A 27,501-nucleotide genomic window follows, 5' to 3' on the forward strand; every position below is an offset into this window, starting at 1 on the left:
TTCAGCAATTTTAAATTTAGCAAAGATAGCAGCATAAAAAAGACTGGGCAACATTCAAAGGGCATTTTTCTATGGAAATCTATGGCCTGTGAACGAAAGAACATGCATCACAATTATTGGCCGTAAGTTTTATTTTCAGGTGGGTTACAGTGGGCTCTTTTGCCATAAATCAGTGCTGATTTTGCTTGTCTGTTTTCAGCGTGAAGCAAACAGCCTTGTTTTTAGCAGGGTAGCAGTTTAAGAGGCTGAGCGTTTCACAGCCATTAGCATATGAAACAAGGTAGGAAGAAAGATTTCCATACCACATGAGCCCATTTATCACCCACAGTGTGTGGCCTTCGAATGGAAAGAGGCATGTTGCTTCCTGAGTCTTGCTGGGCAGCCAATACCACCCTGCTGTGTCAGCTGCAATAGAAATTCCAGCCCCCCCCCCTCCACCCAATGTTTACAAATGGGCATGTGATATATCCTGCAATTAGCCATGATAAAAAGGAGCGTGGATGGCCATTTTCTCTATTGATGGAGGGTGGGGCGGGGATAAGCATGCAAGGACTAGCAAAAAACACTTCCTGCAACCTCACTCTAGCTTGGAAGATGGCTTCTTACCTCGGCACGGCCGACCTGGCCACCTGGATCCATGCTATGGTAACATCAAGGCTTGACTATTGTAGTGCTCTATAGTAACATAATAATAATAACATTTGATTTATATACTGCCCTTCAGGACAGAGCGGTTTACAAAGTATGCCATTATTATCTCTACATCAACAAACACCCTGTGAGGTGGGTGGGGCTGAGAGAGCTCTGAGAGAGCTGCTACTGACCCAAGGTCACCCAGCTGGCTTCACGTGGAGTGGGGAATCAAACCCGGCTCTCCAGATTAGAGTCCCGCCCTCTTAACCACTACACAACCTGGCACTATACATAGGTCTCCCATCTAAGTTAACTAGGAGATGTATTGTCGAAGGCTTTCACGGCTGGAGAATGATGGTTGTTGTGGGTTTTCCGGGCTGTATTGCCGTGGTCTTGGCATTGTAGTTCCTGATGTTTCGCCAGCAGCTGTGGCTGGCATCTTCAGAGGTGTAGCACCAAAAGACAAAGATCTGAGAGATCAGTGACACTGAGAGATCTCTGTCTTTTGGTGCTACACTTCTGAAGATGCCAGCCACAGCTGCTGGCGAAACGTCAGGAACTACAATGCCAAGACCACGGCAATACAGCCCGGAAAACCCACAACAACCATTAACTAGGAGACTCCAATTGCTGCAAAAGACTGCAGTGGGACTGCTATCAGGAAGGAGAAGGAGCATGAACATCACTCCCATCCTGCAGTCACTCCACTGGCTGCCTATCGGTTACCCTGCTCAGTTCAAGGTATTGGTTATTACATACAAAGCTCTTCACGGCCTTGGTCCAGTATACCTACAGGGCCGCCTCCCTCCCTATGTCCCTCCACAGCAACTCTGGTCATCTGAACAGGGTCTCTTGCAGGTGCCACCCTGCACTTGGGTGAAATCAACAGCAGCCCGTACACGGGATTTCTCTGTGGTGGCCCCTGTCCTGCGGAACGGCCTGCCTGAGGAGCTCAGGAGAGCCCCAATCTCCTAGCTTTCCACAAACGATGCAAAACCGAATTATTCAAAAAGGCTTTTGTATTGTAGGGAGGGGGTCTCAGATGCTTCACTAATGTGTTAGGAACCATAGACTTCACCACTATGTTGCCTTATCTGGTATCTTACACACTATGTGTTACCTGGGCTTCATGTGGTCTAATGTCAGCCTTAGAATTGCTTAGCATTTCTTCAGTTCGGTATTGGATCCTTGCTAATGCTATGCCTTCGTAAACTTGTGTGTATGTACCCTATGGCATTGTTTATGGAAACGTCCTTGAAACTGACTGTACTGACCTCTCACGGTGGAATCCGCCTTGAGTCTCAGGCGGACTGTAAATGACATAAATAAAAATAAATAAGTTTTGGGTGGGCATTCACGTCATTCTGCAGTTGAAGAGCAAGATCCAGGTCCAGTAGCACCTTCGAGACCAACGAATTAGCAAGCGACCCGCAGATTTCCAGATGAATATGCTAATAGAAATCGACTCACAACACAATACAAACAAGGGTCAGAAACTCGGGGGCAGAGATGGCAACCCACGAAGGTTGAGGAAGAAAGGACAATATTTGGTCCCTCTCTTCTTGCGAGGCTCCAGGCAAGAGGGGGGATCTTTTTCTGTAAACTGTACGTGTGATTTGCGTACAGCCCAAATGCTCCCCCTGATGAGAAGTCTCTGCATTATAGTGCAGAAATGACAGCGCACTCATTTTGGCCTCACTCATGTGTCTGTGGAGCTTCATTGAACTGAACTGGGGAACCTCCACGCAAAGGAGACCTTTATTCATGGCACTCACAGGGCTGTGGATTGGGGCAGTGTACAGCCTGGCCCATCGTGGCCAGCATTCAGCCTCCTGCCATTAGTGACAAAGAACCATAGAATCGCAGAATCGTAGAGTTGGAAAGGGTCTTAGAGACCATCTAGTCCAACCCCCTGCCTGATGCAGGAAGAGCCTAAAGCATCCCTGACAAGGATTCGTCCAGCTGCTCCTTGAAGACTGCCAATACCACATCCCCAGGCGGCTGATTCCACTGCTGAGTTACTCTTAATGTGAAGTTCTTTATAATATTCAGCCAGTACCTTCCCTCCTGTAGTTTAAACCCATTGTTTCGTGTCCTATTATCTGTTGCCAACAGGAACAGCTCCCTTCCCTCCTCTAAGTGGCAGCCTTTCAGTACTTAAAGAGAGCCATCATGTCTCCCCTCAACCTCCTCTTCTCCAAATGGAACATTCCCAAGTCTCTTGATCTTTCCTGGTCTCCAGGCCCCTGAGCATCCTGGTTGCTCTCCTCTGCACCCGTTCCAATTGGCCCGCGTCCTTTTGAAGTGATGCCTCCAGACCTGCACACAATACTCCAGGTGGGGTTTAACCAAGGTGGTATACAGTGGGACAATGGCATCCTGTGATTTGGATGTTATGCTTCTGTTGATGCACTCCAAGACTGCATTCGCCGTTTTTGCTGCTGCATCACACCGAGTGCTCGTATTTAGCTTCCCATCCACTCATATCTCAAGATCTTGTTCACAAACACCACTACCCTGAAGTGTATCCCTCCTCCAGTATACATGTTTTGCAGTTTTGTTACCCAAGTGCAGAACTTTGCGCTTATCCATGTTAAATCACACCTTATTCCAATCTGACCACTTTCCCCCAGTGGTCCCATTTGTGTACGTGGCCAATACAGAATGCATTTTCTGTCATCCAGTAGGTAGAGCTGAAATTTATTGTCCATTGCATTCATTCAGAGGTTTGCTTTTTAAAGATGGCTTATAAACAGTGTCTTCCTCTTTTGCCTGATAATCTGAAAACAAAACAAACAAACAGAAAGCAGAGTGATTATTTTGAATTCTGGCTCCCAGTATAAATGCAACCGTATATGCCTCTTCTGATTTAAAAGCAGGAAACAAAAGAAAGCAATCAGTCTGACATCCTATCAAGCATTTATCCTGCAGCCCGTTTGTGTGTGTGTGTGTGTGTGTGTGTGTGTGTGTGTGTGTGTGTGTGTGTGTGTGTGTGTGTGTGTGTGTGTGTGTGTGTGTGCAGATGATTTAATGTTCCTTGTAGCCAAGAGTTTAATAATAGCAAAAATGCTGACAGCCTGCGATGGGGAAATATAGGTGGCGTTCACGTTGGCTGTCTGACATGTAGATTGAATCCTCTTGACAGAATGCGTCTAGATTGGCTGGCAGCCTGACTCCTGAACTCTTATTGGCTGGTGTTGCAATAAGGGCGTTCCCACCCCGTCTCGGAAGCTTTGCGTTATCTGCAAGTCATGTAAAGAAATAACACCTGGGTTAGGCAGAGTGCAGGGACGAGGTTCCTGGGATAAGATGATCTATGGCTGCATCAAATGTTCACACATTTTACTGTTAAAGCTGAATATAATGCATTCAGCGAAGAAAGATATTTCCCCAAAATCTTTTAACAGTCACATTTTCCTGTGCTTGCTTTTATATTGTTGGGGGGGGGCAGTTTGTGTAGTAGTTAGAGCAGTAGAACTCTTATCTAGAGAACTGGGTTTGGTTTCCCCCTCCTCTGCTTGAAGCCGGCTGGGTGACCTTGGGCATTTGGGTTTGTGGGCATTTGACAGGTTGTTCCCCTGTATGCTTCACTAACCACTCAGTACAGCACAATCAGCTTTTTGTGCAGGCAGGTTTTCCCACAGCTAGATGGAGCGCTACTACCTGTCATGCTCAGCGGGCAATTGTTTAGACAGACAATTAGACCACTCACAAATTATAGGAATCAGTCATCAGTAAATGCTGCGTTTCAATAAAATCTTACCTTTTGGTGTTTGTCTAAGTAATGCTCAGTAACGGCTGCCAATCAGCAGCATTCTTGCGCATGCACAGTTTGGAGAAAATGCAATGCGCAAACCTGTTTGGCAGACATTCGTGACTGGTTGGCACAAACCAAACAGACCAAGCAATCTGTTCATATCTGATTGCCAGATATCTGACTTCTCACAAAGTGCCATCTTCTGGGCACGGAGCAGGGGGCACAGGATGTGTGTGTGTGTATGGTGGGGGGGTGTAGTTGTGAATTTCCTGCATTGTGCAGGGGGCTGGACTAGATGACCCTGGAGGTCCCTTCCAACCCTCTGATTCTATGATTCTACAGTAGCTGGGTTAGTCACAGCTCTCTCAGAGCTCTCTCAGCCCCACCCACCTCACAAGGGGATTGTCATGAGGATAATAATAACACACTTTGTAGACTGCTCTGAGTGGGTGTTAAGTTGTCCTGAAGGGCATTATATAAATCAAATGTTGTTGTTGGGTGTTGTGGATTTTCTGGGCTGTATAGCCGTGGTCTTGGCTTTGTAGTTCTCTGTCTTTTGGTGCTACACCTCTGAAGATGCCAGCCACAGCTGCTGGCGAAACGTCAGGAACTACAATGCCAAGACCACGGCTATACAGCCTGGAAAATCCACAACAACCATCGTTCTCCAGCCGTGAAAGCCTTCGACAATACAAAAGTTGTTGTTGTTTGTTTTTGTTTTCCTGGCTAGGTAAATGGGGGCGAGGGGAGGAGGTGGGAACAGAGGATCCCCCACCCTGGGCGGGAGATTGGCAAGCCTAGGGAGGTCTGCTAAGGGGAATCATAGCCCCTCTCTATACTGCCTTGGTCAGGCCGCACCTGGAGTATTGTGTGCAGTTCTGGAGGCCTCACTTCAAAAAGGATGTGGACAAAATCGAGAGGGTGCAGAGGAGAGCGACAAGGATGATCAGGGGTCTGGAGACTGAGCCCTACGAGGAAAGGCTGAGGGCCTTGGGAATGTTTAGTTTGGAGAAGAGGAGGTTGAGGGGGGACATGATTGCTCTCTTTAAGTATTTGAAAGGCTGTCATTTGGAGGAGGGCAAGGAGCTGTTCCAGTTGGCAGCAGAGGGCAGGACGTGAAGCAATGGGCTTAAATCACATGCAGAAAGGAACCGGCTGGATATTAGGAAAAACTTTTTCACGGTCAGAGTAGCTCAAAAGTGGAATCAGCTGCCTAGGGAGGTGGTGAGCTCCCCCTCACTGGCAGTTTTCAAGAAGAGGCTGGATGAATACTTGTCAGGGATGCTTTAGGCTGATCCTGCACTGGGCAGGGGGTTGGACTAGATGGTCTGTATGGCCCCTTCCAACTCTAGGATTCTATCCCCTCCGACTTGAAGAATGGCATGACCTCATAGATGGGTAGGTTGCAGAAAGTAGGGAGGGAAGAGATGTGTAGAAACCTGCCCAGACACTGCCTGATAGCTGATAAACTGAAAGAAAGCAAACTGTCTACGGGCTTCTTTCTTAAAGGTCACCCATTTGTCCATTGTTGGATCTAAGCATCTTCCAAGCAGCCTTCTTAAAACTGAAGAGGCTCTTCCTGCCATGGAAGAGCCACTTTGGTTAGAGGACGGCCCCTTAAATGGGAGAAGGCTTCGAACTTTCCACAGCGGAATGGGAGGATGAGATAGTATCCACCCCATTCTATTGAATAGTGAAATCGTTGAGCAGACTCACGGAGCTCTTTGGAGACCCAGGAAAATAATCCGTTTGTAAATTTGCCCAATAAAATGGCCTGATGAGGACTAAAAATACCCCAGAAAAGGTAGCGATCCCGAGAAAGGGGGGATGGGGATTAGCTTGCGGAAGCCGGGAGAGTTGAGTGAATCCTGGAGGACAAAATTGGGAGAGGTGACGTTGGCTTTCCAAAGAGTTCTCCCATAATCCCTAAGCTTGCATACTTTAATACTTGAACATTATTGATGTAATTGCTTGCCTTGAAAGGTTCTCATGGGGAAGCAAAGCCACGGGGCAGTTCACCACTCATTTGTTTGTATGCGGGAGGTCCCACGTTCAAGGGTTTGGTAGTAGGCAAAGCGAGAGATGTCTGCTACCAACTCTTTAGAGAGTCTGCCAGTAATAAAAGAGTCCAGTAACACCTTTAAGACTAACCAACTTTATGGTAGCATAAGCTTTCAAGAACCGCAGATGCATCTGACAAAGAGAGCTGTGGTTCTCAAAAGCTTATGCTACAGATGCATCTGACGAAGAGAGCTGTGGCTCTCGAAAGCTTATGCTACAATAAAGTTGGCTAGTCTTAAAGGTGCTACTGGACTCTTTACTATTTTGTGACTATAGACTAACACAGCTAACTCCTCTGGATCTCTACCAGTTACAACAACAACTTCTAGATAGATGAGGGACCTGACTTTTGAATGCACCCAACTTACCTGATTTTTGAATGCAGCTATTTTTTCTGAGGCTAGGAATGTTTTAATCTTTCCTTTGCTCCAAAATATAGATTATATATTATTTGAAGATAATAATAGACCCATCACTCTTTCGGTTGCAAAATTTTATGCGCTTGTGATTGATTTTTGCAACCATTTAAATGTGGTCTAGTTTTTATATTTTAGTAGTCTGCTTAAAAATAATAAGTTAAGAAGCAGTATGGGGGGAGAGATTTGGGCCCCAACTCAGAGCAGTGAACAAAGCCAGTGTTATTATTACTATCCCCACAATACAGCTGGGAAGCTGGAGCTGAGAGGAGTGGCTGACCCATGGCCACCAGCTGAGCTCATGGCAGTAATGGGATTCAAACCAGCAGAGTGCTGGTTCACAGTCCAACCACTTAATGCCCCACCAAGAGGGAACAAAATCAGTGTTGTTATATCATCATCATCATCATCATCATCGATGTATTGTCGAAGGCTTTCACGGCCGGAGAACGATGGTTGTTGTGGGTTTTCCGGGCTGTATTGCCGTGGTCTTGGCATTGTAGTTCCTGACGTTTCGCCAGCGGCTGTGGCTGGCATCTTCAGAGGTGTAGCACCAAAAGACAGAGATCTCTCAGTGTCACAGTGTGGAAAAGATGTGGGTCATTTGTATCTACTCAGGAGGGGTGGGGTTGAGCTGAGTCATCCTGTAAGAGTTTCCCAGGGTGTGGAATGCTAATGGCGGGAGGCTTCACTGTATCCTGAGGAGGTTCTTTTGCATCTGGATTGGTACTTGATGTGCTAATCTTCTCTGCAGGGCTATTGTCAGGGATAGAATGTTTTGTTAGCCTGGTGTTTTTCAGAACTGGCAACCATGCTCGGTTCATTCTTAAGGTTTCTTCTTTCCTGTTGAAGTTTTGCTTATGCTTGTGAATTTCAATGGCTTCCCTGTGCAGTCTGACAAAGTAGTTGGAAGTGTTGTCCAGTATTTTGGTGTCCTGGAATAAGATACTGTGCCCTGTTTGAGTTAGGCTATGTTCAGCCACTGCTGAACACTGCTGATGAAATCCGAAGAGCAATCAAACCCAGGATGAATCAAACAACCAAAGAAAAACAGTCTCCCACAGGAAAAGTGTTTTTGCCATATATCAAAGGAATTACTGATCAGATGGGAAAGCTTATGAAAAAACATAACCTTCAAGCAGTATTCAGACCCATCCGAAAAATACAACAGATGCTACGATCAGCAAAAGACAGTAGAGACCCCCTCACCTCTGCAGGAGTATATCGTATACCCTGCAGCTGTGGACAAGTTTACATCGGGACCACAAAGCGTAGCATCCAGACAAGAATAAAAGAACATGAAAGACACTGCAGACTTGGACAACCTGAAAAATCAGCAGATTAGCACATCAAGTACCAATCCATATGCAAAAGAACCTCCTCAGGATACAGTGAAGCCTCCCGCCATTAGCATTCCACACCCTGGGAAACTCTTACAGGATGACTCAGCTCAACCCCACCCCTCCTGAGTAGATACAAATGACCCACATCTTTTCCACACTGTGACACTGAGAGATCTCTGTCTTTTGGTGCTACACCTCTGAAGATGCCAGCCACAGCCGCTGGCGAAACGTCAGGAACTACAATGCCAAGACCACGGCAATACAGCCCGGAAAACCCACAACAACCATCATCATCATCATCATCATCATCAAAGCTTTTTTTCTGGGAAAAGAGGTGGTGGAACTCAGTGGGTTGCCCTCGGAGAAAATGGTCACATGGCTGGTGGCTCTGCCCCCTGATCTCCACATGGCACAGAGGGCAATCTCAACTCCCCTCTGTCTGGAGATCAGGGGGCGGGGCCACCAGCCATGTGACCATTTTCAAGAGGTTCTGGAACTCCGTTCCACCGCGTTCCTGCTGAAAAAAAGCCCTGATGATCACAACAACAAAAACAACAACAACAACAACAAAAACAGCACATTCGATTTATGTACCTTCCTTCAGGATGACTTAACACCCACTCAGAGTGGTTTACAAAATATGTCATTATTATCCCCACAACAACTAACACCCTGTGAGGTAGGTGGAGCTGAGAGAGCTCCTAGAAGCTGTGACTGACCCAAGGTCCCCAGCTGGCTTCCAGTGGAGGAGTGAGGAATCAAACTTGGTTCTCCAGATTAGAGTCCCGCGCTCTTAACCACTACACCAAACGCTACACCAGACTGGGAGCTGTGCTGAGAGGAGGGGCTTACTCAGGGCCACCTGCTGAGCTCATGGCAGGAGTGGGAGTCGAACCGGCAGAGTGCTGATTTGCATCCCAATCACTTCATCACTAAGGGGTCTGACTCAGGAGAAGGCAGTTTCATCTCCTCTGTTGCAAGGAGGAAGTAACATATATGTCGCTCTGGGTGGGTGTACTGGGGCTGTGTTTTGCAAGTCCTGTGTCAAAGGGCACCGGCGCCTACAGTGGCGCAGCTCAAAAGCAGCCATTTATGACAAGAGGACGGTGCTGTGGGTCGACGCAGTGGCCCACTTGGCTCTCTTTGACCACTGGTTTTTCAGATGATGTCCACACAAGCTTGAAGCCGCCCTCTTATCTCAGCCTGTCCCGGCTTTATTGCTTTGGTGGGGAGACCAGCAAGAAGCGATGCTGATCAAATTCATCTCTTGCCATCTCGGATATTCGTAGGCATGCACAGATGGCAGTCTCATTCCCTGGCATCCCTCTGCAGTCACTGTCTTGCCAAGAGGTTGGCAAAGGCAGGCAGACTTTTGACTGAAACAACCAGATTCGTCTGGATGGCTGGAGCTGTGAAAATTGAGTTCATCCCTGTTGAAAGAAAAAAAAAATAGGTGTTTTTATGATTTCGGCAACCTGTTCCCCGAGATTAAAAAGCTGATGCATCACAGCGAGAGTTCTTCAGCATCTCTGAGAAACAGCCAATTAGATGCAGGTGATACACTTTTAGCAGAAATGGTTTTACAACTGTGTCGAGCCGTATATGTGTACATTTAATGTTTTCCCCAACGACTGGAAAGAAATGAATCTTGGATCCAGATGTACCGAGCTTGCTTTTTATTTCTAGATCCCCCCACCATCCACTATTTAAAGCATCAGCAGCAGAACCATTTCTTCCAAATGGGTCGCATTCTGCCTGCTTGCATCAGCTCCTTCCTCCAGCCCAATTAAAGGGCCAGAAGAACCTGGCACCCTGAGAAGAGCCCTGGGACGCCACCCCAGATCCCGACGCATATTCTTTTTAATTGCTCCTGGACGAGAGCATTACGGATGTAGTTAAACAGCAGCAACCAACCAAATTCATGCAGTTTGCTGTAGTGGTTAAGAGCGCGGGACTCTAATCTGGAGAGCCGAGTTTGATTCCCCACTCCTCCATTTGAAGCCAGCTGGGTGACCTTAGATCAGTCACAGCTCTCACAGAGCTCTCTCAGCCCCACCTACCTCACAGGGGGATTATTGTTGCGGGGATAATAATGACATACTTTGTAAACCGCTCTGAGTGGGCATTAAATTGTCCTGAAGGGCGGTATATAAATCAATTCTTCTTCTGGTTGTTGTGGGTTTTCCGGGCTGTATTGCCGTGGTCTTGGCATTGTAGTTCCTGACGTTTCGCCAGCAGCTGTGGCTGGCATCTTCAGAGGTGTAGCACCAAAAGACAGAGATCTCTCAGTGTCACAGTGTGGAAAAGAGAAGAGATGTAGGTCATTTGTATCTACTCAGGAGGGGTGGGGTTGAGCTGAGTCATCCTGTAAGAGTTTCCCAGGGTGTTGAATGCTAATGGCGGGAGGCTTCACTGTATCCTGAGGAGGTTCTTTTGCATCTGGATTGGTACTTGATGTGCTAATCTTCTCTGCAGGGCTATTGTCAGGGATAGAATGTTTTGTTAGCCTGGTGTTTTTCAGAACTGGCAACCATGCTCGGTTCATTCTTAAGGTTTCTTCTTTCCTGTTGAAGTTTTGCTTATGCTTGTGAATTTCAATGGCTTCCCTGTGCAGTCTGACAAAGTAGTTGGAAGTGTTGTCCAGTATTTTGGTGTCCTGGAATAAGATACTGTGCCCTGTTTGGGCACAAACATCGGGACCACAAAGCGTAGCATCCAGACAAGAATAAAAGAACATGAAAGACACTGCAGACTTGGACAACCTGAAAAATCAGCAGTGGCTGAACATAGCCTAACTCAAACAGGGCACAGTATCTTATTCCAGGACACCAAAATACTGGACAACACTTCCAACTACTTTGTCAGACTGCACAGGGAAGCCATTGAAATTCACAAGCATAAGCAAAACTTCAACAGGAAAGAAGAAACCTTAAGAATGAACCGAGCATGGTTGCCAGTTCTGAAAAACACCAGGCTAACAAAACATTCTATCCTTGACAATAGCCCTGCAGAGAAGATTAGCACATCAAGTACCAATCCAGATGCAAAAGAACCTCCTCAGGATACAGTGAAGCCTCCCGCCATTAGCATTCCACACCCTGGGAAACTCTTACAGGAGGACTCAGCTCAACCCCACCCCTCCTGAGTAGATACAAATGACCCACATCTTTTCCACACTGTGACACTGAGAGATCTCTGTCTTTTGGTGCTACACCTCTGAAGATGCCAGCCACAGCTGCTGGCGAAACGTCAGGAACTACAATGCCAAGACCACGGCAATACAGCCCGAAAATCCACAACAGCCATCGTTCTCCGGCCGTGAAAGCCTTCGACAATACAATTCTTCTTCTACTTCTTCATCTTCTTCTTCATCATCATCTTCTTCATCATCTTCTCATCATCATCATCATCATTAGTATTTGTATTATTAGTATTAGGTGTACTTATACAAATGTAGTTTGGGGAGGGTAGCGTGTAATAGAAAATCAAGTTTCACGTCCAGAAACACCTTAAAGACCAACTAGATTTCCAGGGAGATAGATCAAGATGGGTAGCCATGTTCGTCTGTCTGTAGCAGTAGAAAAGAGCAAGAGTCCAGTAGTATCAATAAGACTAACAGAATTTGGGGTAGGGTATGAAGTGTTGTGAGTCACAGCTCGTTTTATTGTTGGTATCTGAAGAAGTGAGCTGTGACTCACAAAACTCATACCCAACCACAAATTTTGTTAGTTTTATAGGAACTCTTGCTGTTTTCAAGATTTCCATGGTATGAGCTTTCGAGAGTCAGAGCCCCCTTTGTCAGTTATAAGGTGTAAAGAGCTCTGTCTCTTGAAAGCTCCTACCCTGAAAATCTAGTTGGTATTTAAGGTGTTACTGGACCTGAATCTTGCACTTCTACAAATGTAGTGTGCGGAAGAGGCCAGTCTGCATGTAATACATATAGCATATGCATAATGCTCCTCAGGGTTTTTTTTTCTGGGAAAAGAGGTGCTGGAACTCAGTGGTGGAACTCAAGACCGCACAGTGACGCCACTTTGGGTCAGCTGGAACAAGGGGGGAGTTTTTTAAAGTTTAAATTACCCTAGGTGAAAATGGTCACATGGCCGGTGGCCCTGCCCCCTGATCTCCAGACAGAGGGGAGTTGAGATTGCCCTCCCTCTGTCTGGAGATCAGGGGGCAGGGCCACCGGCCATGTGACCATTTTTAAGAGGTGCTGAAACTCCGTTCCACAGCATTCCTGCTGAAAAAAAGCCCTGATGCTCCTTAAAAAGTCCAAAAATGCTCCTTAAAAAGTCCAAAGTAGGATGCAGTTCCCTGCAGTGTATACCTTTGGGTAGAAATGCCACTTGCCTGCCACATAATGCATGGGAAAGCTACAGTCTTGATAATGTACAGTCAGGGGGTTTGGTTGGTTTGTAAGATACGGGGTTATCTTTAGTGGGCAATCTCTGCGTGTTGCACGTGAAGCACTACATTTTCATTGATGGTGTATTAGGGTTAAGGTTGAGCAACAAGAAAATAAAACAAGAAAAGAAAATCACCATATGTAAGGTACCATAAACTGAGGAGTCCTCACTCGTCATGGACCAGTCACTGGTTTGCATAGGAACACACTCTGAGAATTCAACTACGGCCCAGGACAGAATGGTAGCCCTTAGTTGCCATCTCTGATGAGTGAGGGCTCCTCATTCTATGCAGAACCTATTTACACCTATTAACTGGAGTTTCACTTTTTTAGTGACTCATCTACAACCTGCCTGGCCCAAGAAAGCAATTTTTTTTTATATAGAAATATAGTTTTATGTGTGTGTTAATATAATTTTGGCCCCCAGGGCCAAAACACATTGAGTTTTATGGTTAATATACATGTGCAACCATTCAGGGCTGGATTGAGGAGGGGCAGGGGGGTAGTGTGCCCCTGGCACTACCAAAGAGGGGGTGCTGGGCGCATCTGCCAGCCTCTGGGAGCGCGCCGGCGGCAGCACCAGCAACAGCGCCGGCAACAGCATGGGCGGCTGAATAGCCATCTACGCCATTTGCCTGCCCAGCAGGACAGGGAGCGCACGGCAAGCTGGCCACCCCCTCAGCCAGGTAGGCGAATAGCACAGGTGGCCATGCCCACCCTGCGTGATGATGTCACTTTGTGACATCATCACACAGCGCTGGGAGCATGCGCGCACGAGGGCATCCAAACTTGGGTTGTCCTGGCCGCCAGGCAACCTAGATCCAGCTCCGCGACCATTATTGTGTAACTTAATCTTGTTACTGTATATTACGATCTGAGTTTTTAATGGTATCTTATATGTGGTGTTTTTAATCCTAAGTTTCTACGCACTATGTAATAAATGGTTGTATTTTATTTTCTTGTTGCTTAACCTTTTGGTTCCTGACTTTATTTTGAGATTTGGTTCCCCCCTCCCCCCTTTTGTCTTTTTCCTATATTGAAAAATTGTTGCCATTGGCTTATACCCTGTTCTGGGATGCAATTGGCCTGAACAGTAGGAATATGGGTCCATAGCATCTGCTTCCCAGTAAGCGGTATTTCTAGGCAGACTCCTCAACCACGGAGGGCTTTTTCCAAAGAGACTTCCTCGGCACCGTCCCTATTGCCATTTGCATGCCAGGCAAAGACATTTCCACTTCCGTTCAGTTGATGGTGTTTGTTCCGCTGCTTCGTCCTTCAAACCACTTTGGTTCTTCTTGGCTTATAAATTTATCATTTTTTAAAAAAAAAACTGCTTTTCTTTCGCTGCTTCTGTGAAATTCCGGTCTGTTGTGATGCCATTCCTGCTGCTGTTTATGTTTTGTATCTGCTGCTGATATTTTATATCGGACTTTATTTTTTAATTGTTGGAAACCTTGGACATCTCAGAAACGCAAAAAATAATTTGTGTGTGTGTGTTTACAATCTGCCAAGCTAGAATAACACTCTTTTTTGATGCTTGCTCAGATCAGGTGGACCAAAACAGCAGGCAGTGCCTCTGACCGCTTCCAAGACTCCAGTGTCTACAATGAAACCCTGCGGATTGCCAACATCCAGCGGCATCAAGGGGGGCGCTACTACTGCAAGGCCGAGAACGGTCTGGGCTCTCCGGCAATCAAGTCGATACGAGTTGACGTCTACTGTAAGTCAAGAGCACCGCTCCCGTGCTTTCTCAGTAGGCTTTGGGGGGCCCAAGAGCATCAGGGTTGGTGGCCAGGAGGTGGCAAGCACTGGCCAGGTTAGTAGACAAGCTGGGAACAAGGCAGCCCTCAGCATTGTTCAGAATGGGTGAAGGATCTGATTAAAACCTTTCTTCTGCCTTCTGTTTCTCCAGCTGAGTTACTGCAGGTGTCTATTGCATGTCAACTGAAGTCAGGTGTCTATTGCATGTCAACTGAAGTCAGTTCTGTATGCTTTGGGTTTGGAATGGAGAGACCACAACACAAAAAGTGAAAGTGGGGGACTTGGACTCCAGGCAGCCACCAGGGATACTGCAGTGCCTCGCTCTGTGGAAGGAGGGGGGGTATACCTCACCCTCGCTTCCTCTCAACCCACTCGCAAGCAGGGCTTTTTTTCTGGGAAAAGAGGTGGTGGAACTCAGTGGGTTGCCTGCACAGGGGGCAACTCTTGGCGGGAGGTGGTGCCCCTGGTACCACATGTGCGCGCGCAAAGTGCATGCACGCTCCCAGGGCCAATGACATCACCTTGGGTCCTCTGGAACAAGGGGGGAGTTTTTAAAAGTTTAAATCACCCTCAGCGAAAATGGTCACATGGCTGGTGGCCCCGCCCCCTGATCTCCAGACAGAGGGGAGTTGAGATTGCCCTCTGTGTCGCTGGAGCCAAGTGACCATTTTCAAGAGGTTCTGGAACTCTGTTCCACCACGTTCCAGCTGAAAAAAAAAGCTCGCAAGCCTGCTCAACCTGGCTGACTCCCGGCTGCCTCCTCCTGCCTCCCGCTCATTGCTCTTTTTCTTCTTCAGCCCCTCGATCAGTTCTCTGGACCTTAACTTGCCATGCCACAGGCTGGGCCACCTTGTGCTGTGTGTAAGAGGACTTTATTTGTAGTACTCTGTGTTTTATTCATATTCCCCTTACAGCCAATGACTTTACACAAACCAAAGGCAGTGATCTTCAAAGGAATATGGGTTTATTGCTTTTATATTGACAAGCCCATGACAAATTTGTAGAAATGTGTAAAGACCAGTTCCATTGGGGGGGCTTTTTATACCCTTCAGCTCTAATTGTTTACGGAATAATTGCTATTTGTTTTCAGAATATAAGATTGATGGTTAATACAAATAAGTCTTCAGAAGTATATTCCTCCAGGAAACATGGCGCCAACAGGCCTAAGTGACAGGACAAAACAGATCTTGTAGTATAAACATATTTAAATGTCTGGGGCCATGCTTTTGTTACGGGTATTCAAATCTAAGAGACTGCTTCTCTAAGGCAAAAAAGAAAATGAAAACAAAAGAAATGTCGACATTCTCTCCGTACTGTAGGTTCATCATAATCCATAGCTTTATCTGAGAGAAGGAATGTACCCATTGAGACAGAAATTGCCTCCTGTGTAAGGAGGGCAGCTTCAATAAGAGCTCATATAGGTCAACGGTCAGAAAAAGCCCTTAACACCATGGAGGCTGCAGGCTGGTCACCCACAATCAAGCGTTTGCTCCCTTTTCAACAGCTGCTTGGTACACAATGCAACAATGTGCCTTTAAAAAAAAAAAAAAACATGCTACAAAAATGGCATGTTGGTGAGAAGGCTAAATTTGAGTCCTTCTGCTGGCCAGGGCCGGATCTAGGGTTGCCAGCGCCCAGAGCCGCCCTAGTCCAACCCCTTGAGCGTGTGCGCAGTGCGCGTGTGCTCCTGGCACTGTGTGATGGCGTCACAGAAGTGATGTCATCATGCAGGGCGGAGCTTGCCGCCGGTGGAGGCAGCATGCGGGGCTGGGAAGCCGCCTGCGCCATTCGCCTCCCCGCAGGACAGGGGACAGCCGGCCGCCCCCTGTTCTGCGGGGCAGGCAAATAGCTTGGGTGGCCTCGCAGCCCCCTATGCTGCCTTTTGCCTGCCCCGCGGGACAGGGGGCGCGCGGCAAGCCGGCCGCCCCCTGTCCTGCGGGGCAGGCAAAAGGCAGCACGGGGGGGCTGGGAGTCTGTCCATGCTGCCACCTGCACGCTCCCGGCAGCTGGCAGCTGCTCCTGGCGCCCCCTCCCTGGTGGCACTGGGGGCAGATTACCCCCCTGCCCCCCCTCGATCCGGCCCTGCTGCTGGCATCTGGCTTTTTATGTGCAGGGAACTGAGCTTAATTCTAAGAGTTACACCCTTCTAAATCTCTTGGACGTAGAAGTCTGTCATTCTCCTTAGGTCTGCACCGTTACTGAAGGTGCATGCTGTCCTGTGCACCTCCCAGCAGCAGGCCAAGGCGAAGGGGAGAAGGGGAGCCAAACGCCTTCCATTTGGCTCTGCGGTCTACTCCTACCTGCAGTGGAATTCTGTGTAGGATCTGCGCTACAAGGTTAAGAAAACATGTGCTGTGGATGGGTTGCCACTTTTGTTATTGTTGTCATTCGAAATCAAGGTTTGTTCTTCTCTCGAACAGAGAGCAAACTTAAGACTAGAATCCTTTTTTCTTTTCTTTTTTACAAAGATCTATAAGCCTGCCTTTATTTCTCCATAAGCTTCTGCCCTGTAATAAAATGTGGGAAGTTCCTCCTCCTCCAAATGTCTCTACCCACAAGAATGAAAGGATTTTCTCCTTCCTTGGACAGGGAAGAGGGGTGCACCAGTGCACCCCGGCATGTACTCAGATCAGTTGGTCAGCCCAAGAGATCTCTAACTTTGTCCGTGAGGAAGGCTTTCCACTTTACTGTCTGTGCAGCAAGCTCTGAGCATCTGCCGGCAGCCCCGCTTGCTTCCATATGGAAGTTTTTCTCTGCTTTGGTATCGGAACAGGAGTATTTGGGGGCAGCGTCCACACGACCTTTTGCTGCAGGCTTGCTCCCGTTGGCCTTTTCCCAGCTTCAAGATGTTCTTTCCTAAAAGTGCTTTGCTCTATTTTTTTTATTTTTTTTAGGAAGGGTGCATCAAAGTGCGTCATCATGCCATCTGGGCAGGAAGGCACCCTTTTTCCAAGGTCCTGCCCGCAGCGATGCCATTTTTCTTCTGTCTGCCACTTGCAGCCACCATTTCCCCTACCCTTCTGCAGGAGTGCTTTTTGACAGTTGTGGGTATAGCACAGTATCGTTGCCTGATTTATTTAGAATCCCGCAAAAATCCTTCCAGTGGCGCAGTAGTGGAAAAAATCAGGGGGAATGGCTGCGGAGAGAGAAGAGTATAGAAGAATCCTGTATGGCTGCTCCATTGCTCTGTGTGTGCAGCAACAATGAATATAAGGCTCCTCACCCTGTGGTTGTTGCCCTAACTCATTGCCGAGGATTTGGGGGCACGTTTTAGGATGCACGCTCAAGTCTCCTTCACACATCGGAAGGAACGAGGAGGCAGAGAGCTGAGCCAGCAGACCGGATGGCGTTCCACAGGTGGAAGCTTCCATTTTGGAAAGCTTTCCTGTGTTAAAAAATACTCTGCAAGTAGAAAACTAGCAGCAATGTTCTCCCTTCTGCGTTAGTCTTCAGTGTGCAATGGATTTTTTTGCACAGGAGAATATTCACAGCAGGATCTAACATTCTCCTTTGGCTGATACCTGCAAGAGTGAATTGATGCTGGTATTTGAGGGGCTAGGAACAATATACTCAGTCAGGAATCCCAGTAAGCCGTGGAAGTAGAGATGGGCACGAACCGAAATACGAACCAAAGTTCATCATGAACCAGGCCAGTTCACGGTTCGCGAACCAGCAGTTCGTCAGAGCCCATTTTGATGAACCACCATGAACTTTAGGGTGATTCATTTGGTTTTATTTTTTTTTGGTTCATCACTGCAGACATCCTAGTGCCAATCAATCAGTTTCCTAGGCAACAGGGGTTGGGCTTTCTGCAGACCTTATGCTTACCCGGAAGTGACCTTTTGCTGACCTGGAAGTGGTGATTTGCTGGCCCGGAAGTGACATTTTCATGAACCGAAACGAACTGGTTCATTAACCGGGCCAGGTTCGTGAAAGTTCGTGGTTCATGAAACGTGATGAACCACAAACCGCATGGTTCATTTTTTTTTCTGGTTCATGCCCATCTTTACTTGGAAGTCTCCCAGGACACTGTGAAAACTCAGGATTGTCAACTCTGGGTTAGGAAATTCTTAGAGATTAGGGGGTAGAGCCTGGGGAGGGCAGGGACTTCAGAGGTGTCTAATGCCTTAGAGGTCACCCTCCAAAGCAGCTGTTTTCACCAGAGGAACTATATTCTGGAAATCAGTTGTATTTGCTGGAGATCTTTAGGCCCCACACGGAGGTTGGGAACCCTATGAAAACAACAGCGGGGGGGGGCTGACTTGCATAGCCCAGGAGAGCCTGATCTCATCAGATCTCAGAAGCTAAGCAGGGTCAGCTTTGGTTAGTAGTTAGATGGGAAATCTCCAAGTAAGACCAGGACTGCAGAGATAGGAAATGACAAACAACCTCTGTTAGTCTCTTACCTTGAAAACCCACCAGAGGTCGCCATAAGTCAGCAATAACTTGAGGGCACTCCCCACCAGGGGGAAAAAGAATTTTAAAAAACCTTTGCTGTCATATGCCGTTACACACCCATATATAATGGCTGTGCACCCATTTCTTGGTTGCAATTAACGATGATGGAAAATCTCTCCTTTTTCGAGCAAAATACAGCAGCCTCGATGATTGTGCATTGAAAGGCAGGCATTATTTTATTAGTTATTTGTTCCAAATATTTGGATCCCGTCTTTCCAAAAACGTCCAAGGCAACCCCCAACAATGCAAATTAAAAATGATTACAGTGGCATATCATTTACATGGAAATGCAAAAACAATTTCCAACAACGCAGAGTATGAATAGGAGAAAACCGATCTGTCAAATCATGCGCTTCCCAATTATGGAGAGCCAATCCCAGTGTAACAAAGAACACAGCTCATGGTCAGACTTGGAACTGTCAGTTGTATGAGGCTGGTTATCTTCAGTGCTTGGACGGCAGGGAACTTCTGTACATAGGAGAAAAAAAACAGAATATGAAGTGAAATCTTTCAAGGACAGCCTAGTTGAGTCAATGGTGTGCGGCTTTTCCTTCCGTGGGGAGTCTCTTCCCCATCCATGTTACCCTCCCATCCCATACTCCATGGCCTTCTGCTCATTGCATAAGTCGGCTCCTGGGCGCATGAAGGTGAGTGGAAGTCTAGAATGCTAGCAGGTGAGTTGGCCTGGTGCAGGTTGTAAGGCTGCCTCTAGCAAATGCCATGGTGTGCTAGGGTCTGGGTAGTGTTGGAGAGTGTCCTGAAGTCATAGCTGACTTATGGAGACCCTGGCAGGGTTTTCATGGCAAGAGACTAACAGAGGTGGTTTGCCATTGCCTACCTCTGCCAACTTGGTCTTCAGTGGAAGTCCTCCATCCAATTACTAACCAAAGCTGACCCTGCTTAGCTTCTGAAATCTGATGAGATCAGGCTCACCTGGACTATCAAGGTCAGGGAGGCAGGCTCTGTACAAAGTCAAAAATCATAGAGTTGGAAGGGACCTCCAGGGTCATCTAGTCCAACCCTCTGCACTGTGCAGGAAATGACCCCAAAGTCAGTTGAGTGTAGTGGTTAAGAGCGGCAGGACTCTAATCTGGAGAACCGGGTTTGATTCCCCACTCCTCCACTTGAAGCCAGCTGGGTGACCTTGGCTCAGTCAAAGCTCTTCCAGAGCTCTCTCAGCCCCACCCACCTCACAAGGTGATTGTTATGGGGATAATAACAACACACTTTGTAAACTGCTCTGAGTGGGCATTAAGTTATTCACAGAGCTATTCACAGAATGACAGAGTTGTAAGGGGCCATACAGACCTTCTAGTCCAACCCCCTGCCCAATGCTGGATGAGTCTAAAAGCATCTCTGACAAATATTCATCCAGCGTCTTCTTGAAAACTGCCTGTGAAAGGGAGCTCCACTGAAGGGTGGTTTATAAATTCAATATTATTTTTGTTGTTGTTGTTGTTGTTGTTGAAGTGGTGATCAGCCTTACTCTGGGCATGTAAGAAGAGGCCACCAGAACTAAGTACTGCCCTCCCTCTTATATAGGGAAAAAGCCAATCAGTATCAGAGTAATTCCCATTCTACAATAAGATATCTCAGAACCACAATGTTGGGGGACAGATTGAGGCAGGGAAAATTTCATTTCTTACAGTTCCAACCATTGCCTTAAAACAAACAAATGAACTGCAGTTACACCCTTCTTTTTGACAGTTTCAGGTGGGCAGACGTGTTGGCCTGCCATCAAAGAGTCCAATAGCACCTTAAAGACCAACTAGATTTCTAGGATGTGAGCCAGGTGCTATTGGACCTGAATCTTACCCTCTCCTTTTTTTAAAAAAAAATTAGCTTGAAGGGCCTGAAAACATCTGTTTGCAGCATCCCGTTTGCAGTGATGGAATTGCACATTTGCATGAGAAACGCTTAGGGGAAGCCATAGGCAATGTTTACGTGCTTTCTTGAAGGATAGCAGGCTGTTCACAGCTCCAGCCTCTTTCCCGGGGTGAAGAGAGATCCAGGCAAGTAGCAGGTTGCCAGCACTGGGTATGCAGAACACACCGCTGACCCTTTCATCTAAAGGGCAGGCCCACGTCCCTCCGTTAAGCGAGATTGACTGGCGGCTCTGCCTCTGACTCCTCTCCACTTATCCTGCCTTAGGCGTCTTAGTAGCACCCCCCACCCCCGAATACGAAATCTTGTGGGGACAGGGGAGGAATGTTAACAAGGCCTGTTAGCAGGAAGAGCGAAACACAGCAGTGCCTTTCAAGAACGTGTCCATGTTGCTAACTATGCAGGCTTGTGAACACGGGTCCAGTTATTCTCATGGTTGTATGGAAGGCCCCCAAAGCTACCGCAACTGACTGCAAAGCTTTCAGTTGAAAGTCATAAGTTTAAAACTTGGCTTTCACTACAGGAGAGCAGTTACCCTTCTTAGAATGGATATGTTACCATCAGCGGTCATAGAGGGTAAAGATACAAAGCAACCATATGAGGAAAGAGTGTGCGTATGTGGGGCTGGGAAGATGGAAACGAGGGGACGTGTTCTTTTTGAGTGTAAACTTTACCGAAATATTAGAGTGGCCTATATAACTCTGATTTGCAATCGGGAAGAAATGATAGCTTTTATCTAGATAAGCTTTTAGCCAATAAGGATCAAGAAACCACCTTAAAGGTGGCAAAATTTGCTGTGCAGGCCGTATGGCTCTGCAAATATTTTATAGGGGGAAATATTTAAGTATTTTATTAATTTTAAAGTTTTAAATATTTAAGAATTTGGATTCGGGAAATTCAGTGCTTACTAGATGGATAGATGTGTAAACAATATGGTTTGCTTTGACTGTTATAGTTAGATTGTATGTCGTTACTTGTTTGGTCTTTGACTGTATTAAATTGATGGATGGATGGATGGATGGATTGAACTTGGTTTTCAGTTTTGCACATTGCTGCAAACATAGGACATTTGGGATATCTAACAATGAATGAAGGTTGGGTTGGATTTACCTTTTTGACCAGTCAGTCCGCCCATCACATTTAAATGCCACACTATCGTGACATCAGTACAGATGTTCATCTACATCCAATGCTCTCCTTGTTGGTGACTCACTCACCACCACGCACTCCCTGGTTTTTTTCTAAAGGAAGCAGTGGATTGCACAGTGGTGCATGGTTGCAGTTTGTACATGCAAACTACAACTGAGCAGCAGCACACCTGTGCATTTTCTTAGCGTGTTCACTCAGGCTTTGTTGCTTAGAGGTCCCCTGCATGAAATCTAGACGCCTGCATAGAGAGAGCAATAATTCTCAGAAGTGTGGGGATCGGTCATGCAGAAGAAAGTTATCTTCAAGTTGCACACGAGGCATCAGGTACACCTACAACACACTCCGTATCAGGGGATTGAGAGCAGCCTGAACTACGCACGTGACTTTTTCACATGACCAGCAGTCCCTTTGTACATCAGCTGACTGAATGCAGCATTTGCATCACTCAAAAGACCAACTAGATTTGTAATGTACAAACTTTGGACAGTTTGAAGCTCGCTTCATCAGATACAAATGAGAATGAAGATCTATCAGCCCTTAGATTCCAGGTCCAAACGTCGGAGAGGTGTTACAAAAAAGGGCCGATGGATCTTCATTCTCATTTGCATCTGATGAAATGAACGAGCTTTGACTCAGGAAAGATCCTCTGGGAAATATTGCCGCTCTTTAAGGTGCTACTGGACTCAAATCTTGTTCCCCTACTGCTGACTAACACAGCTACCCGTCCGATACTGGTCATAGCCAGGTTTCTAAACTAGCTTTACTGTGTCAGAACCAATATAACTCTTTTTCCTTATCAAAAGAAATCCATTCCAGGAGCAGATCACTTATCACCGCCTCATTAATCTTGATGCCAGTTGTTATGCAAATTCCCCACAGGCATCCATTCAAACACAATCCTTATTTTCCACCTTGTGCAGAAATCTGAGTGCGGAAATGCGGAATCATCTCTGACATCAATAACTAATTACATTCCAGGCCGTGCTGCCAGAAGATCCCCTTCTCAGTCTCCGTCTTCCTCAGAGACGCAGCACTTAGCATGGAGACGCATCTCTCAGTGCTTCAGCCTTTCTGTCTGTGAGGAGAAAGGTGGTGCAACAAAGCACGCGAGAAAAAAGATATGTCCCTGCCCCAAGCATCTTACAATCTGTATACAAATTTTCAGTCTGTCATGGAAGCTCACTGAGTGCGCACTCTCAGTATAACCTACCTCACAAGGCTGTTGTGATGGCAAAAAAGGAGAACCGTGGAATGTAGCCCAAGCTCTCTAGAGGAAGGGCAGGATAAAAGAAACCAGTGATAGTTATAAAAATAATGGTTTTTGCTTTTCTCCCCACAAGAGTCTTGGAAATCGTAGTTTGCAGAAGTCACTGAGATTTGTTAGAGATCACCAGGGCATCTTATGGAACTTCATTTCCAGGGGAGAGGAAAGGACCGCTAAACTCATTCATTCATTTGTTCATTTGTTCATTCGTTCGTTTGTTCGTTCATTCATTTGTTCGTTCATTCATTCGTTCATTCATTTGTTTGTTTGTTCGTTCGTTCGTTTGCTCGCTTGCTTACTTACTTATGTAATTTATAGTCTGCCTTTCTCACTGAGACTCAAGGTGGATTACACAATAGTACAGTCAGTTTCAAGGACATTTCAATAAACAATGCCATAAATAAATAGAAGTTTACAAAGACACAGCATTAGCAATACAGAGTTGAAGAAATGCCGAAATAGAACATAAGCAGTTCTAGGGTTGACATTAAACCACATAAAGCACAGGTAGCACATAGGAACACATATTTAAAGCAACAGATAGTACAGATAGTACAACAGTTTGGTGTAGTGGTTAAGAGTGCGTGACTCTTGTCTGGAGAGCCGGGTTTGATTCCCCCCTCCTCCACTTGAAGCCAGCTGGGTGACCTTGGCTTAGTCACAGCTCTTTCAGAGCTCTCTCAGCCCCACCCACCTCACAGGGTGTTTGCTGTTGTGGGGATAATAATAACACACTTTGTAAACTGCTCTGAGTGGGCATTAAGTTGTCCTGAAGGGTGGTATATAAATCGAACGTTGTTGTTGTTGTTGTTGTTGTTGTTGTTGTTGTTGTTATAAGGCAACATAGTGGTGAAGTCTAAGGTCGCCAACTCATTAGCGAAGCATCCGAGAGCCCCTCTCTACAATACAAGTCTGTGGTGTAGGTGTGTCCAAGAAGAGGGACGAAGACCTTGGCCGTTTCCAGACGGCTTACCTGCCTCCGGAACATTGCGCCATGTTGCGGGGAAAACGCAAAATATCGCGTTTTTCCTGCAACATGGCGCAACGTTCCAGAGGCAGGTAAGCCGTCTGGAAATGGCCCTTGTCATACCTCCCAACTGTTGGATTCTGTGGTTTCCCAAGAGCATAATCTAGCACACATTTCCCTGCAGAGGATTATAACTCTTTCCAGGCCGCTGTGATTAAAATTCCATTCAGGAACTGCAAACGTGGTTCAGTTGCCTCATTAATTTCCTTGTTACCTGTTCGGAGCTGAGTCTGTATCTGCTCCTCTCTGCAAACAGCCAAGCATTATTACTGCAACAACACGTTTAATTTCCATCGAAGGCACTGACACAATATGGCCATCTGAAGAATAATTATTGAAACTATTTCTTGATCTCCTCTCCCTTGTGCTCTTGTAGAGAAGGGAGTATCTTGGAGATACTGAATCATATCACAGTGGCTTTTTGTTCACTCTATTTTCTACATGACCAGATTAGTAGGTACATCTCCACATACTTTGAGTATATCTAGTGTGCCTTATAGGATGGAAGAGGCTTACCTGTATTTTGTAAGAGTCAATGGCAGCCTACGAATGCTGCCGAATGCTCAATTAGTGTCATTCTATAACACATATCTAATTGAACGTGCATGCCCCAAATGTTCAGCATCTTAACATGGACATTTTGTGGAGATTGCCTTTGACCGAAGCCTGATTCATGCAGCTTCCAGAGGACTCCAGAAGCACAGAGCTTTTACTATGAATATAAGAATATATAAAGTCACCCGAATTAAAAGGGGAGAAGGAAATATCCTCAATGGGAATGACAAAACTGAAGCTGTTGTACTTTGGTCACATCATGAAAAGACAAGATTCTCTGGAAAAGTCAATAATGCTAGGAAAAGTGGAAGGCAGCAGGGAAAGAGGAAGACCTAAAACGAGGTGGCTTGACTCAATCAAAGAAGCCACATCCTCCAGTTTGTAGGATCTGAGCAAGTCTATTAATGAGAGGACGTTTTGGAGGTCTTTCATTCATAGGGTCGCCATAGGTCAGAGACGACTTGAGGGCAAATAACACACATTAAAAGGAGAGGTTTTTTGCCTTCCTCTTGGCATAGAGCAGAATTGCTAGAGGAGCTGAGCGGGAGAGATAACTGTGAATTCCCTACATTGTTCAGGGGTTGGAGTAGATGACCCTGGGAGTCTCTTCTTGCTCTATGTTTCTATGAGAAAAGATGAAATAAAGACAAATGGTACAGAATCTGGAAAACAAAATGGACCTTAGTTCTCCAGGTGGACGTTGAAAAGGGGGTTGGTCATATATTAATGCATGATGTGCTTGTTTTAAGAAATCAGATGGGGTCCTCCTGTTGGTTCCCTGTATCACTTGATCTTTGCTGGACTCGTGGTGGCAAATACTATTTTCTGACCATTTGCAGTGGAGGCACAGCAGAGGACAGCCAGCAGTTCCTTCCATGGGAACACCTGAGTCCTGTTACTGAACAGCCCCGTTGGAGACCTCTGACACCTTGCCATGCACAAGTTCTCTTTGTGTGCACTGTTGCGATCTGGGGCTGCTTTCAAAGGAGCCGTTAGCCACGTGCATGTGGACAGCCCTCGTTCTTTCAGAATGGGGATGTTCTCTTTGGTTTCACAGATATTTTGGGAGAAGCGCATTCTTCCCTAGGTTCGCCGCACCACCATGGTGCATCCGCACACCACCTGCCTTTCCCCAGGGCTGGATCTACGGTTGCCGGAGTCCAGGGCAACTAAAGTCCGGCCACTTGCATGCGCGCACAGTGCGCATGCTCCCAGTGCTGTGTGATGACATCACTTCTGTGACGTCATCATGCAGGGCGAGCGGAGCTGGTGGCAGCTATGTGAGTGGCTAGGAGGTCGCCTGCGCCATTCGCCTGGCTGCAGGACAGGGGGCGGCCAGCTTGCCATGTGCCCCCTGTCCTGCGGGGCAGGTGAATGGCGTGGGTGGCCTCCCAGCCACTCGTGCGGCCTTTTGCCTGCCCTGCAGGACAGGGGGTGGCCGGCTTGCTGTGCACCACCTGTCCTGCCACCCGCATGCTCCTGGGGCTGGCAGCTGCACCTGGTGCCCCCTCTTTGGCGGCACCGGGGGCAGACTAACCCCCTGCCCCCCCCCCGTCGATCTGGCCCTGCCTTTTCCCCTGCTTTGGTGAAAAGGTATGGAAAAGTGGCAGCAACATCTGGGTGGCTGCTGTGTGAGTGTGAAAGTTGGGATATTCCTGGCTCGCTCATATGGCAGCTATTTTCCCTGCCCCGATGCCCAACCCCCTCTTCCCACACCACTGCAGAGATTTTTTCATTTGGAAGTTGTCACAGCAATATACCAATATAATGATATCTTACTACTAAAACCATTCTAGAGTATGCCTGCTGGTCGTGTGTGTATGGGGGTGAAATCCTGCCATCTGGAATCGTGGTTGCTGCATCAGCAGCCATGTTGCTACGGGGAAGTCTCTGTAGAAAGGATGAGAAGCCATCGGCTGGGGTTTTTTTCGGGGGGAGAAGCAAACAGACATCTCACATCGTACAGCCACTGGTCGTGCCAGCCCTGGGGGCGTGAAATCCGAAAGGCTGGCACTTGTGTCATTGCGATGGTTCTTTAATTAAAATGCTGTTAATTTTTAACAGCGCCAGATCCACTATTAGTTACGCACGTTAGCAGGACGATGTTTCTGTCTGGGTACACGTTCCTGAGAGCTTCTTTTTTCCAAAGCCTGGTGGCACTGCAGTTAGCTCAGTAAAACATATTAATTAGTTCCTTTCCAAACTGAGAGAAAATGCAAATGAGTTTTGCCAGCCCATTAATTTATATCTTTTCGATCTCTGCAATTTACCATCGTGAACAAGCCAGCGTGGTCCACTCTCAGACATCCAACTAAGTTAACATCTCCAGCCTGCTGTGGGCTCTCTGTGCTGCTTGAGGTAGTGTGTTGTCTCAAAACATCATCTCCCCACATCTAAAAATGGAATAATTGTAGCTAGCCCAAAGGCTGGTCGGCTCAGTATGGCTTAGCAGCAAACAAATCACGTGGGCTCTAATCCACGGATATTTATGCCGGAATAAAAATGGGGTAGCCCATAACATGTGACCGGGTTGCTGTAATCTCTGCAACAGCTAACACAACTTTCCCACTGAAGCTATTTCTAATACTTGTGTTGCTCTCGCTAAGAGATATCTTCTGCACATGTGCATTCTACACAGAGCTTGTCTGGTTTTCTGCTCGGGCATTTGTAGAAAACGTGAAGTGGACAGGGATGACTGCATATTTTATATACATACTGATTCAGATGGAGGAGCCCTGTGGTGCACAGTGGTACTGCAGTCCAAGTTCTGCTCACGACCTGAGTTCGA

General features: G+C 46.8%; 1 protein-coding gene across 1 annotated transcript in view; it reads left to right on the top strand.

The window, feature by feature from the left end:
* Positions 1-27,501, top strand: part of MDGA2 (MAM domain containing glycosylphosphatidylinositol anchor 2) — a 680,911-nt gene that overhangs the window by 309,405 nt on the left and 344,005 nt on the right. The window contains exon 3 of the mRNA XM_054971659.1: positions 14,161-14,335. Coding sequence (XP_054827634.1) covers positions 14,161-14,335 — 175 coding nt within the window. The remainder of the gene's footprint in view (positions 1-14,160; positions 14,336-27,501) is intronic.

Source organism: Eublepharis macularius, chromosome 2 (genome assembly GCF_028583425.1).
Source record: "Eublepharis macularius isolate TG4126 chromosome 2, MPM_Emac_v1.0, whole genome shotgun sequence".
NCBI lineage: Eukaryota > Metazoa > Chordata > Lepidosauria > Squamata > Eublepharidae > Eublepharis > Eublepharis macularius.